This window comes from Anas platyrhynchos, chromosome 15 (genome assembly GCF_047663525.1).
Source record: "Anas platyrhynchos isolate ZD024472 breed Pekin duck chromosome 15, IASCAAS_PekinDuck_T2T, whole genome shotgun sequence".
Lineage (NCBI taxonomy): Eukaryota > Metazoa > Chordata > Aves > Anseriformes > Anatidae > Anas > Anas platyrhynchos.
Window position 1 is genome coordinate 8,539,925 of NC_092601.1, and position 14,624 is coordinate 8,554,548.

General features: G+C 48.1%; 1 protein-coding gene across 2 annotated transcripts in view; it reads left to right on the plus strand.

The window, feature by feature from the left end:
* Window positions 1-919: 919 nt before the first annotated feature.
* ADCY9 (adenylate cyclase 9) overlaps window positions 920-14,624 on the plus strand; it is an 86,951-nt gene continuing 73,246 nt past the window's right edge. For both annotated transcript variants that reach the window (XM_038186690.2, XM_038186691.2), the window contains exon 1: window positions 920-3,252. In XM_038186690.2, the coding sequence (XP_038042618.1) occupies window positions 1,557-3,252 (1,696 nt within the window). In that variant the 5' untranslated portion in view covers window positions 920-1,556. The remainder of the gene's footprint in view (window positions 3,253-14,624) is intronic.

Consider the following 14,624-nt stretch of genomic DNA (forward strand, 5'->3'; position numbering starts at 1 on the left):
GCTTAAATTATTTCCTATTTCCCCTTTTCTTCCCACCTATTTCAGCTCCTTGCTGGTTCTACCTTTTTCAGAGGGGTATTGCGGGAACGCAGCTGGCCCAGACTGTCAGCTGATGGAGTCTCTGGGAGGGGATAATGACAAGCCAACGCTCTCACAGAGCAAACAGTGTGCTTGCCTCTCAGTGCCTCACATCTGGAGCTTCAATTCGCCCCATCTCAGCAACAACCCAAGTCTTAGAGGACCATTTAGCAATGCTAAATGACACAGGTAGTGTTATGTTAAATTGAAGTCAAGGAATCCCTTCCTTTTCCCAACAAATCTCCCCAATTCCTCTGAACCTTTGGAAGCCTGGCAGCCTGCAGACACCACCCCTCGTGCAGTAACTCGGGGTACACTTGGCGGAGCGCACAGAAAGCTCGCCAGGAGCCCCAGCAGCACTGCCCGTCACCGGGGACCCCCAGCTGCCCTCCTGCCTTCCTCTCGCTGTCTCCTGCTGTATTTCCATGAGAGTGGCCCTGGGGAGAGGCTGGGGGCCGGGGGGCCTCTTATTGACAGCGCCAGGACCCGAAGCCGGTCCCCGGGGGGCGCCTGGGCCCGCTCCGCCGCCAGGAGCCCTCGGGGGCCGGGAGCGAAGAGGGGACAGGAGGGGACACAGGAGGGACAAGGGGGGGACACAGGAGCGACGGGGGGGGGCAGGCAGCGCCTGTGGGGACGCGATAAGGAGGCGCGGGGAGCGGCTGGGCGCTGATAGCAGAGGGGGGGGCACCCCAAGAAGCGGCTGTGGAGCAGCACCGGGCCCGGCCCGCTCCGTTACCCCGTCCCCGCCCGGCGGCGGAAAATGGTGGCGAGCGCCGCCCCCCCTCCACCCCCCCCCCTCCTTTCCACACACACACACCCCTTCCACAGCGGCCCGGCCCCGCCCGGCGGCAGGGGCAGGGAGCGGGGCGGCTGGAGCGGAGCCCGAGGGGCGCTCGGTGCCGCAGCCCCGTGCGAGGCCGGCGGGGAGCGGCGGGAGGCGGGCGGCGGGGCCGGGCCAGCCCCGCTGGGGCGGGTGGGGGCCGGCCCGGCGGCGGCGGCAGCAGCAGCAGCAGCAGAAGCAGCAGCGGCGGCGGTGGCGGCCGTGAGGGGAGCGCTGCCCGCCCAAGCGGCCGCCATGGAGCAGCGGTGCCCTCCCGGAGGGGGCCCGGAGCTCGCTCGGCGACGCTGAGCGGGACCGGGCAGGGGGCGAAGCGCAGCGAGCGGCGGGTCCCGGTCCCGGCACCCCCCCACCCCCTCAGCCCTCCCAGCCCTCCCTTCACGGGCGCGGCGCCTCCGTGGCCGTGCGAGGCGGGGGAATATGCGGGGCTGCCCGCCTCGCCCTGCCCTGCCTGCCGCGCCCGGCCCGCGGCGGAGCGCCCCGGCGCTGCCCGGCCGCCCCTCCGAGCAGGCGGCGGGTGGAGACTGAGCGGCACGGCCCCCGGGGGGAGCCCCGCGGGGTGGCCCCGCCGCCGGCGGCTCTCCCGGCCCCGGAGGGTCCGGCTCCGGTTGCTCGGAGCTCCCCGGGAGGAGCCGCCAACATGGCTTCCCCGCCGCACCAGCAGCTGCTGCATCACCACAGCACCGAGGTGAGCTGCGACTCCAGCGGGGACAGCAACAGCGTGACGGTGAAAATCAACCCCCGGCAGCAGGCGGGCTGCGGCTCCTCCAAGCGCTGCAAGTACAGCATCTCGTCCAGCTGCAGCTCCGGGGAGTCGGGGGGTGCCCGCAGGGCGGCCGGAGGAGGCGGCGGCCCCGGCCTCCGGAGGCAGAAGAAGCTGCCGCAGCTCTTCGAGAGGGCCTCGGCCAAGTGGTGGAACCCCAAGTTCGACTCCACCAACCTGGAGGAGGCGTGCATGGAGCGGTGCTTCCCGCAGACCCAGCGCCGGTTCCGCTACGCCCTCTTCTACATCGGCGTGGCCTGCCTGCTCTGGGGCGTCTACTTCGGCGTGCACATGAGGGAGAAGCGGATCGTGTTCATGGTGCCGGCGCTGTGCTTCCTCGCGGTGTGCGTGGCGTTCTTCGCCTTCACTTTCACCAAGGCCTACGCGCGCCATTACGTCTGGACTTCGCTGGTACTCACCCTCCTGGTCTTCGCCTTGACCCTGGCTCCGCAGTTCCAGGCGCTGAATCCCCTCTCAGGAAGCGGCGACATGTCCAACCGCACGCCCCCGGCCCGTCCCGCGGACACTTGTCTTTCCCAAGTAGGCAGTTTCTCCATGTGTGTCGAAGTGCTCTTGCTGCTTTACACCGTGATGCACCTACCCCTGTATTTAAGCTTGTTTCTGGGACTGTCCTACTCGGTCCTCTTTGAGACCTTTGGGTATCGCTTCCGCGACGAGAACTGTTTCGCGCCTCTTGGAGCCGGGGCGATTTACTGGGAGTTGTTGAGTAAAGCCTTCCTTCACATCTGCATCCACGCCATCGGTATTCATTTATTTATCATGTCCGAAGTCAGGTCCAGGAGCACGTTCCTGAAAGTGGGGCAGTCCATCATGCATGGAAAAGACTTGGAAGTGGAAAAAGCCCTGAAAGAGAGGATGATTCATTCTGTTATGCCAAGAATAATAGCCGATGACTTAATGAAGCAGGGGGATGATGAAAGTGAAAACTCCGTCAAACGCCATTCCACCTCAAGCCCCAAAAACAGGAAGAAGAAGCCCTCCATCCAGAAAACCCCCATAATATTCCGCCCTTTTAAAATGCAGCAGATCGAGCAGGTGAGCATTTTGTTCGCAGATATCGTTGGCTTCACGAAAATGAGCGCCAATAAATCTGCCCACGCGCTGGTGGGGCTCCTGAACGACCTCTTTGGACGTTTCGACCGCCTGTGCGAGGACACCAAATGCGAGAAGATAAGCACTTTGGGAGACTGCTACTACTGCGTAGCTGGCTGCCCAGAGCCCCGGGCAGACCACGCTTACTGCTGCATCGAGATGGGCTTGGGGATGATTAAAGCCATCGAGCAGTTTTGCCAGGAGAAGAAAGAAATGGTGAACATGAGAGTCGGCGTCCATACCGGGACAGTCCTGTGTGGCATTCTGGGAATGAGGAGGTTCAAGTTCGACGTTTGGTCCAACGATGTCAACTTGGCCAATCTGATGGAGCAGCTGGGGGTGGCTGGAAAAGTCCACATTTCGGAAGCTACTGCAAAATATTTGGATGATCGTTATGAAATGGAGGATGGAAAGGTGACTGAGCGAGTGGGTCAGAGCGTGGTAGCTGACCAGTTAAAAGGTACGTGCTTTTATTTTGTATTCAGTTCTTTTGTTTTTTTTTCTCCTTTTACGAGGGAATATTTTTTCCCCAGTACGTGTCTTATGCTTGTTGACTTGCAAACTGAACGTGCTTTACACGTATCTCTGCGTGCTGGTGATCAGAAACGCCAAGGGAATTACAGAGTGAAAGATGCCATGGAGATAAGTGTGAAAGAGCTCATGCCTTTTTTTTTTTTTTTTTTGGAGGGTACTCAAAGCATACTTGGACTTCAAAACTCCTTAAAATTCCTCGTGAGCTTATCGTGTTGTAGGGAGGAGAAGGTTAATGTGCTTGCTGTCTGCAGGAGGTTTTTGTTTGACTGTTGTGTGTCATCCTTTAATTCAGTAAATAAACTTGTTAATTGACTTCATGTGCCATACATACAGCATATGTGTTTTGCAAAATTATGTATATCTGTGAAAAGTTTTTTGGCACCGAAAGAGTTGGGACTGCGAAGGCATTTGGGAAAACTGACAGCTGGATTCACAGAAAGAAGTGAGCACTGCAGATTTGGCAGTTTGATAGCGAGTTGTTACGGTTCGAAGTTAGGCTGGAAAAAGTTACTGGGGTGGTGCAGTGAGCTAGCAGATGCTCTCATTTCTGCAGCTCTAAGGATTTGGGGGATGAAACTGCAAATTTGCAATTCCGGAAAGAAAATGAGGGATTGTTCGGTTCCCCTTATAGCTCGGATAAGGGGCCAAAACTCATTTTTCCACAGAGGGTTCATTTTCAAGTGAACCCCTCGACTGCTTTCCAGCAGAGGTAGCAGCACATAGGGGTGTGTTCAGGGGGATTGTACGTGCTGGGGCTTTCACTCTGGGGTTCCCTGGATAAAGCTGTCCGTCTCCAGCACCGTGCTTTTGTCTCTCCGAGGTGTGTGTGTCTGCAGCAGCGGTGCTCCCAAGCGGAGAGCAGACAAACAAAAATGAGCGTGGACCGCGTTGCAGCCCCTTTTGTGCGACGTGGGTTTGTTTGTTCAGCTTGTGAACGCGCACGTTTCTATAAGGAAAGTGCGGAAAATGGAGTGGAGGAAACCAGAGGAGTCGCAGGAGAGCGTTGTGGTGGGGAAGGAGAGGTTTGTGGCAGTAAATACGAAACGAGGCCAGGATGGTTGTAGGAAGGTCAGCGAGTAAGGACGGGGGGAGAGCGTTGCAAAACAGCGGTAGGAGCGGTGGCGGCGGTCTGCTCGCCTGTGGCAGGTGCTTATTTTGATGTGACACAAATACTTATTTTTGGTGAACTGGCTGTCTGTATGCATATGGCAACAGGGCTGAAATGAGAGGCTTACGGGGAGGGAAAATATCAATAATGACATTGGTGGCTGGAAGCCACGGAGCTGAAGCAGATGTGTGTCCTGAGGCTTTAGCTCTCTATTTGACTTCTAAAAATACAAATTAAGTTAATTTCTTTGAAAACTGTTGACGCCGGGGTGGTTACGTGGAAGGGTACTTTCGAGAAAAAAGGATCAGATATAATCGCTCCGTCAGGGTAACTTGAAGCTTGCCTTTCTCGTGAAAATAAATTACATGATTTCCAGAGAAACAGCCCTGCGATGTTTAAGTTCTTATTTTCCCTCGTCTGTCTATAGCTAAATGCAGTGTAAAGGCTGTGCTGCAGCAGCAAGTGAAATGAAGTGGTTTTGCTAAATTTATTACTGCACTCAGTGTCATTAATCAAAGTGACACAAATTGGCTTGCGGAGACTGATGGTACTGCTCTTCGATATTTTAATGTATTTGTTCGTGTTTTCTAGGAGATCACAAGAGCGCTGCATAGAGCAGTTACGCCCCATGCCAGGAGTGTTTTTTCATGGTCTTCCTCAGACTCGTGTTCTGTCCTTGGTTTCATTTATTGCAAGGAGGCATAGGCTGCTCTCTCTGCAGCGTGCTGATGCGGATTTGGCAGCTTCCAGTGCCTTTCACGGGTCCTGCTTTAGCCAGGGCACTACGGATGAACAAGCTGAAATGCAGCTCAGATAAGATGAAGTATGCTTTGTGGATTGACATTTTAATGGTCTCTTCTCACCCTGAAACCTAGCTATGACAGCAGTTGGAAGATGTGGTAAGAATTACGTGAACAAGGAATTGCTTTAACAAGGGTTATTTTGTTTATTTTTATTTTTTTTTTTTTTTTCTTTCCCATCTGTATTTTGTCGCGGAGCTGTAATTAGCTCACGTTTTATTATCCGTGTCTTCTATGGTTACAGAAAGCAAAGCCTGTGTGCACGTGTACGTGTGGTGCAGGCAGCCCCACGCCGTGCCTGCTCGACGTGCAGGTACGCTGCAAGGTGCTGCAGCAGTTGCCCATTTTTTCCTCTTTTCTCAGTCCTTTGCTCCCCAGTGAGCTTACTTGGCTGACAGGTGAATGGCATCAGGGGGAAAAAAAACAACGGGGAAATGGCAATGATAAAAGCAACCTGGCAGCAGTGCCACTGCATAACAGGGGGCTGTGGATTAAAACCAGCTGCAGGGGAGGGTTTTGTTAAGGAGCCACTCTGAGAGTTAATGCGGTGAAGTGAATTTCACCTTGTAATTAATAGTCCTCTGCCAAGCACCTGCTCGGTTTTGTGACTGAAGTACTGTTAGGAAGCTTTGCTTTACTGCTTTCCCTGAGCATTAGTTGATAGCAGCGATAGAGCAGAGGAAGTTTGTTGTGGTTGTTTAATTATGTCATGTGTCGTACTCTTTTCAAGTATCAAAGCACAGCGGAGATAACAGGCATAAGCTTTATTTCCCTACCAATACTTCACTTCTCAGCTTCCTTTCAACCTTTGGTATCTTAATGATATCCTATTTTTTATGTTGTATGCCTAGCCTATTATCTCTTAATTGCTTGAGCTGCCGCAGCGGTCGTTGCTATCTGGCTGAGGCTAAGTCAACATTACCAAGTCAACTCCTCATCCAGCAGGACAGGGGTGCTGAGTGCTTGTGTCCACCTCGGGTAGGTTTTGGGACTTCTGCCTGCACGAGTGCTGCCCTGGCACTCCAGACACGGCGCTGTGCTGGCTCAGGAGTACCCCAGGGTGCTGGTAGAGGTGTGCCCGGAGTCATCCTCCTGCTGCTCTGCTTGGTTGCTGGAATATGCGAGGTATAACCAAGTTTCTCCTTCCCTGTGCTGTTTTGTGTTTCGTTGGAATTTTTAGGATGGAAGCACCTTTTCTTCCTCCTTTGGCTGATCCATGATACGATGCTTCCTCGTCTCCTCATCGCAAGAAGTGCAGCCCCAGTATGTTCCTTCGTGTTTCTGACTTCTGAACTAACTAGATGGTGTTTACAGCCTGCTGATGAGGAAAGAGAGCCACTGATGGCCTTACAATGTCTTTTTGCCTGGCTGCTCATTGTTTTAAGATTGCTTAGGCCTGCTGGCCTAGCAACACCTTGGATTTGAGGGGTTATAGGGGAGCAATGTTGCAGTGATTTTTTTCAAGTCCATAGATAAGCCCTAGAGGTCAGTTTAATTGCATCTTCCATATTAATTTTGCCATAGGATTTGGGACAATTCACTTTTTCTGTTTTCTTGCTGAGCTTCCTAGCAAATACATGTATTGAGGAATAAGATAGCAAGCGTCACATAATACATGAGATTATGGTGTTAATGTGTCCCTTCAGGACTCTGTGGAGTCAGAGATCTCTTTTCAGGATATAAAAAGTCCTGCTTATGGAAATATTTTTGTTTTGCTCTTGGTTGTTCTTGTTTCTTCTTGGTTGTTTGCATTTCTCTTTCTTGTTACTTAGGAGGTCACAATATTGCTATTTGCCAGCCAGCCAGCAACATTTCCAGAAATACCAGGGTCACCAGCATCTTTTTTTGAGCGCTCGAAATGCGTAAGCATGTTGGGGAAGAATGCTTGCTCTGTTTATGGAGCATAGCACAACGGAACCATGGTTTCATTTGGGACGTTTGCATGTATGCTGTTAGTCTAGTGAGAGTCATTGTTATTAAATTCCCTAAAAAATTCCTGGCTGTTCTGCCTCGAGCCACCTCCTTCAGTTTGTCTCAAGGAATGGCGTTACCCCTGAATTCCTGGAAGCGCTTGGAGATATGGACACAGTTTCTCTATGGTTGCCATTTGCTTCATCATGGAAAAAATGTCAGTGTTTCCTGTGCTCTCCGTCACTGGCTCAGCAGCTCGAGCTGTGCGTGGCCGTGGGGTGCAGGTCTGGTGGTGTGAAAATCCTCCATCACCCGTGGCAGCCGGTGGCTCCAGCTGGTAAAGCGCTTGGGGATCTGGGGCTTAATGTTCTGTTCTTTGCTGTTCTCCGTGCTTCTTCTAATAACTTTAAACGTTTTTAAAGAAAGCAAATCGGTTATAAAATTCACCATTTCGCCTGATATTGCAGCCTTTCTGTGCAGTCCATGAAGGCTGTTATTTCTCCATAAACAGCCCGGCTGCGTGGAGGCGCGGTGGCAACCTCTGGCTGACGGGATGCGCGTCTCTGCGCCAGGCCTGCCTGGTGACCTGATACTCTGCTGCTCTTCGGGTTTAAGTTACAGGGAGGCAGGGCTGGTGTTCCTGAGAGAAAAAAGTCTCAGATAAGGTTATGTGGAGGTAAAGCATTGAATTTTTCTTCCCTTCATCCCCTCTTGCAGATCAGGTGAGACCATCAGGTGATGGCAGTGAAATCTCCCCAGCCTGCCCATATTTCTCTTTTTGCAGTGCTGCATACAGGGCACCCGTGCAGTTGTGTGCTTCTCCAAGCTCATAGGAGGATGAAAAATAAGATGGAAGTTTCCCTGAACTTCCTGAGCCCGGCCTGCTGTAAATCTAGAAGGCTTGTGCTTGTGCCAGTAGGACAGCTCAGCAGAGAGCTCCGTGCGGGTTCGTCTTTGCTGCGTGACTTGGCTAAAAGCAGCTTTAGTCCCTAAAGAGGAGTTTTTAGTGAATAGTCAGTTTATCATTTTTATATTGTCTGACCTATAAACTGTTATTATTGAGGTGGAAGTCCACGATCTTGTTGTCAAGTGTGACTGAAAATATAATATCATACACAGGTTGACTTCTCTCCTGTGTTTTAAAAATGGAAAGTACTCAGTGACAGATAAAGAATTATAACTGGAGATAATTTGCATGAAGGCATGTTGCCAGGAAGAAGTAAATTCCACGTTGATTTAACATTTTGACATGATCTGTAATTTTACAGTGTAATAGTAAAAAGAAAAGAGATAAATAGTGCATGAAGTTGCTCAACCTCATTCTTGTCTAAGTCTTCACTTGGTAAAGATACGTTTTGTACTTATAAACAAAAGAACCTTATGGGAAAACCTAGTGATTATTCAACTTTGCAGATACTTTGCATGATATAATGATAGAGCTTTTTCTGAAAGTAAACATTTGTATTTTTATTTATGTATTAGTGCTAATCAGCTTTATTGCCAGGTAGGCATGACCTCTGTAGGAAGATCAATTTCTCCAAATTTTGAGGGAGATTTGCTGAGTTGCTCTTGACTTGACGCAAGATCAAGTAGCAAAATATCTCTATTTAGAAATCCTCACACCTAAGCTGATTTTATTATTCAAGGGAAACCTGGATGCTGACCGTTGAGGCTCTGAGTTTTGATAACATACTTCTGGGCTAATTTGATTGCACGTGGTGCAAAGCCATTTGTAAGTACAGTTACCGTCAATGTAAGATTCTCCACTTTGCACAGGGTGGGGCCTGGCTCTGCCCATATACTTTGTTTAACAAAGTGGCCTCCAGTTTCATTTTTTTTGGTATGTCCTGACACTAACAGGGAAGTCAGCATGTGGCTTCCAGTCTGGTTGGAAGGTGTTGCTGGCTTCAGCCCTACCTCAGTGCTGTTGGGTGGAGTAACAGCTTTACTAGCCCTTAAGACGTTTACATCCTCAAGGAGTTGAAGTGAGCACAGCACGAGTGGGGCTTTCTTTTAAAACGTGGGCAAGATCAGTGTTGAAATCAGGTCCTGTAATGTTGGAGTGACACCATAACTTCTGCTGCAGTCAGTGATTGTCATCTGCAGAGGCTTTCTTTCATGTTCCTTTCTTTGGCTCCCCAAAACACAGTTGTTGAAATGCAAACCAGTACCCTACAAATAAGTCAGAACTCCTTTCTTCCTTCTCTCCATTTACTTCAGTGAATCTTCAGAGGCACGTGAGGGACTGTTCAAATGCAAGAAAACTTTCTGTTCTTTAAATAAGAGCATTGATATTGTAGGTTATAGGGGGAAAAGATTGATGGAAAAGACAAAGCACAGTCAAAAACACATAATTATATTCATCTTCTGTCACGAGGATTGAATGGGTTGTTTAAAACCCTCTTCAGTTGTTTCACAATATGTACTTCACTCTTCCTTCTGGCAGGCAAAGTATGTAAGAACTTACATGTGTATTTGCCTCTTTAAAGCACAGTACAATTTCAGTGCATTTCAAGTTGCCGTAAATTGTCCTGGAATACTAATCAAATTAGTAAATTAGCACTACTTTCTCCCCTCTGCAGCTCGTGGTTGAGCTGTCTCACTCTTGATCCTGAATCACAAGCTGGCTGCATCCCTCCTGGCTCTGTAAGGAGAGACTGCTATTCCTGCTTCCGTTACAGCTGACACTTGAAAATTCCCTGCTATTTTTAGATGATTTTCAATCTCATTTCTGTCCTTCAAAAAGAAAAAAAAATAAATCCTAGCCTTTCAATTTTTAACTTCCAGTGGGAGTTGCTATTGCCAAGAAGCCAGCTAGTCACCGTAGTCGCATTAACACATTTTAACAGGTTCTGTTACCTACGTTTGTGTTACTGTCAAGGCTGTTTCACAGGTTTGTGGGAAATGGCTGGAACTTGACTTAAAGCGAGGCTGTACGGGTTGTGGAAGTGCAGCTGCGTGCTCCCAAACAGCATTTAGTGAAAACACGAGGTGACAGTGGTGGCAGGAGTGGGCCGGGAGCAGTGCCACAGGGCTGCGGGCCTGGCCGTGGCCTAGGGCTGTGCTGAGGGGCCGCGGCTGCTCAGGCAAATTCAGCTGGAGCTGGACTCCTCTCGATCCTCTTTGTCTGTCCTGGGTGGCTCTGGAGGCCTGTGCTGCCCTTCCAAACCAACTTGTTTTCATCAATTTTCATTGAATGTTCTCTTTCCTGGTTTCCAGAAACGCTCTAGCCTAGAGTGCTAGGCCTACCGGACATGTGGCTTTAGGGTTAGATAGGTTTCATGGTTCTAAAATTATTTTGTGAAGGAACAAAATGTTCCACATTTTTTCTTCAGCGAGCATCTCTCAAGTTCAAAATGTCCCTTACATCTGCCTGCAAACTTTTGGATTTGTATTTGCTACAGTAACTTAATGTGGGAATTCTTAGGAAACCATATAAATAACCATAAATACATGCTGCAAGTCTTTATTTCACTGACAGTGCTTCCTGTTCCTTTGAATGCGCTTCTTAAGCTGTTGTCTTCAGCTTGACTTGATAAATTTAGAAATCACATTATTGTCATGAAGTTGTACTACCTAGAGAAAATCCCCCAAATTGGAACAGTGACGAGGAGCTACTGGAAGAATGAAGTATGCTGGCTTGCTGATGGGACCTTTCTGTTTGTGACTTGACATATGCAGAATCACGCAAACAAAAGCAAGCATCTTTTGCTGTGCCTGTAATGTCTCGTTTGCCTAAAAGCGAAAGAGCAGCTGTCTTTCCTCTTGCTCTTTTCCTTTGGCTGTCGGCTGAAGGTAACCCTGGTTCCTGTGTGTGTCCACCAGAGCAGGACCGTCCCCGGTGTTCCTCCCATTGCACGGGGAGTGGAGGGACACAGAGAGAGAGAGAGATGAAAAGCATCCAAATGCAGCTGTCTGTGAACTAGGAGTTGACGTTGGTTCCCTTCCACTTTTGTTAGCTTACAGGCCTTTGAAGGAAAACTCACAGAATGGTTAGATTTGGCAGGGACCTCTGGTCATCTGACACAACCTTCTGCTCAAGCAGGGAATCCTCTTCTGCCCCCTCAGAGATAAGAGGGAGAAGGAGACAGTGAAAGCAAAACTAGTTTATAATCAGTGTTAGCAATTATTCATATGTTTTATGAGCTAAAATGGTGACAGTTGGGTTCTCCGCTTAACAGCACAATGAGCAAAAAGGAAAGTCAGTAATTGAAATAAAATGCGCTTTGAAATGTTGATTCAGCCTTTAGGAAATGTAAGAAAACTTCTGTTTCTGGTATCAGATGCTTAATTCTTTGCATCCATTAGATAAACGAGGACATTTAAAACAGAAATAGAAACTTTTTTTTTTTTAATGTGCAGCTTGGATGTCTGACTTGAAAGCATATACCTAATGCATGAAATAGAACTTTTTTTTTTTTTTCTTTATACCCATTTTCAAAAAGCTGCCTGATAAGCTTTTGCATAGCTGCTCCTGGTAGTTCTTGAATCAAATTCTTGCAGTTATTTTTAACTCCTGTTCAGTGGACATGTGAGGTCTGTCCTGCAGGGAACGGAGTGTCTTTATCCTCTGACCGACTTGGACAGAAGTGAAACAGGTAAATCTCTTGGAAGTGCTCAGGGCCTGACACGGCCGGTGTTAAAGACAGGATGTAATGAGGAAATGCTACTGCAAGGACATAATTTGCAAAGAGCCCAAGTACAATGTTAGCTCCAAATTTCCGTTGTTTAAACAACGTGATGCTCGGTAAGAGCTGTGGGTGTTTCTAGGAAGTCTGCGTTTGGGCTGTACCAGCAGAAGGAATGGTGGCTGCAGGTTTCCAGAAGAACAGCGAATGTGGCACTTGCCCACAGTGAAATTCTGATAGCAGACTATCAGACCTTGTTCCAAGATTTTGTAGCCTTTTCCACCTATGCCAGTTTTCAGGACTTGGTTTTTATTTGATAACAATATGTAAAAGGGTTTCACTTGTTTTGCTTTCAGTCTGACTCCCTTTCTGTGACTGACATTGCTTCTGCAGTACGTTATGAAAGAGATTTTATCACGTACGTACATGTAAGTTACTATTGAGACAATATGAGTAATATTTAATGTTTTACTTGCTGCTTGGCAATGTAGCATCAACTGGAAGCAGAGAGCTTTCTTAAAAACACCACGTGAGGATGAGAAAATTTATTATTAGTTGTTTCATAATCCCAATAAACCATTTAAGAGGAACGCACACACGTGCCATGCCTTTCCCCAGTTTCTGGAATCCGTAGTGATCGCTAATTGAATTTTTCTGCTGAGGATGTTAAACTAACATGTATGTCTTAGGTTATGAAACATCGCTGCCACTGGAATCTGCTGCGGGTACGGAGCTGTAAACAAAAGGTCTCTAGTCTTCGCTGAAGTCACGTTTTCCTACCTCTGCTGGAAACTTTACTCATACTTTGGCATTTGATGACAGCTTTTCACAAAGAAGTTCAAAAATCTTTATTGCGTGAAACTGTTGAGAGTTACTTGCTTTCAATGTAGACATACGTTATGTTTGTGTATATGTATAGCATTTCAGTAAGTACGTGCATCCTGAGGGTGTTTCTTATATGAAAACGCACCAAGTTGTCTTTGCAGCCTGTTATCTCTGAAAAATTGTCTTCTGTGCCTGTGACCATCACCGTGTAACCCTTCTGCCTCACAGCAGTCGAGCTGGGGTGTCCTTTGTCCCTCCTTTATCTAGCAGGGTGAAATCAAAGACATCGTGAGAACTGTTAGGACCAGTAAAGCTCGTGATTCTACCATCTTATTTTTCGGACCCGTTGTCAAAAATTTTAAATTAGGACTTTAGCCAGCTGGTGGTTTTGGTGAGACAGAAGCATATCTCTAGCTGTAAGCACCGGAGTAGGGTTGCCACTGTTGGGATTGCTGATGTGTCTGATGAGAAGTTCAGGGACACTTGCAGGGTCAGGCATAACACCAAATTTAACCTCTCACAGCTGGATTCTTCCAAAGGCAGTAAGGAGGTTTACGTGCCCATAGCCACAGCGATGTCCAGAGGCCATGGTAGGAATCCTTGTCTAAAGAACTGTATTATTTTATTATACAGGGATGGTTTGCCTTTTACAATTTACTGCCTGAAAACTTTTGAAATCCGCTGTCTATGTATTGCTGCACATGAGCTACAAATCAAAGCAAACAGGAATATGTCATTTTGAAATCCCATCTATTGAAATGATTATGAAAAATGTACTTGTCTTTTTTTTTTTTTTTTTTTTTAACTACTTTTCACCAAGAAGCAAAAATGGCCAAAATATAACATTCAGCTTAGGTCAAATAAATGTGTGTTCATACTGGAGTTTTTTGTTGTTGATATGTCCGTTGTAAAAACACTGGATTAACCAAATTGCCTGGTAACCTTCATTTCATGGCTGGACCTCTTCAGCCAAGTGTGCTTTCTTTCCAGTTCTGGACCTCTTCAGCCAAGTGTGCTTTCTTTCCAGTTCATGGCCAGAAGATCAGCCATTAGTGCAGGTTTGTTGCAATGAGAGCCTAAAGCTTTTAAAATGATGGAGATCTCATGTGGTCAAAGCATCTAGGTCCTGGGAGGCTCCGATGTATTGTATCGGTTACAGCTAGGATCTGGTGATCTGGTGTTTGAAGGCACCATCAGCTGCTCTCGATCAGGCTTTACTTGGGAATAGTGCACTGTTCTTGCACCAGATCTTTGTCAGATGGCTGGTGTCAAAAAACAACAACAACAACAAAGCTTAGCAATCTATATTAGAACCTACCTGTTGATAGCAAAGGCAGGAGCACATCTAAGACAGATTTTCTTTCTTTCGCTGCTACTGCTTCAGCAGGGGCTGGGGCGCACCCAACTCAGCGGTGCTGCTCGTGCAGGGACCGTGGGCAGAGGAGTTCGTGGTGGCCACAGTCAGGTGCCGAGACTGAATCAGGCCATATGGAAAACATTTTTGATCAGGCACAGTGTTTTCTGAACGCTGCAAAAAAATGTGTGCGTGACGTGGCTGTTTTTAAAATGCAGTGTGTCTGTCTGTCAAGCGTTGAATTCTTCCCAAGATTTCGAGAGGTGACAAAGTTGGAGATTGTCTTAGAACATAAAAGGAAAGTTTTTAAAGTTAGGATAGCTTTTTCTTGCTAGGCTTCCCCGCTTTCTGCCCTTCTATAAAGTACGGTATTTTATAAGCTATTTTATAAACTGTGTTACGTGTGTATTTTGGGACTGAACTTGGACTGTGATTTGCCTGGTGTGAGCCTCGTGGCATAGGCAGCTATGCAGCACGGCAGGCTGTAAGTGTGCACGCTGTTGCTGCTGTAGCAGAGGGGGCTTTGCAGTTTGTGCAGGTTGTGCTGGCAGCACATTATTTGTCCGACCCCTTCGGAGTGCAGGATTTGTTCATTCTTGTGCTGCTTCCTACGCCCAGGATCCAGGCCCTGCTGGGGTTCTGTGCGGATTTTAAGCAGCAAATCTTCCTCAT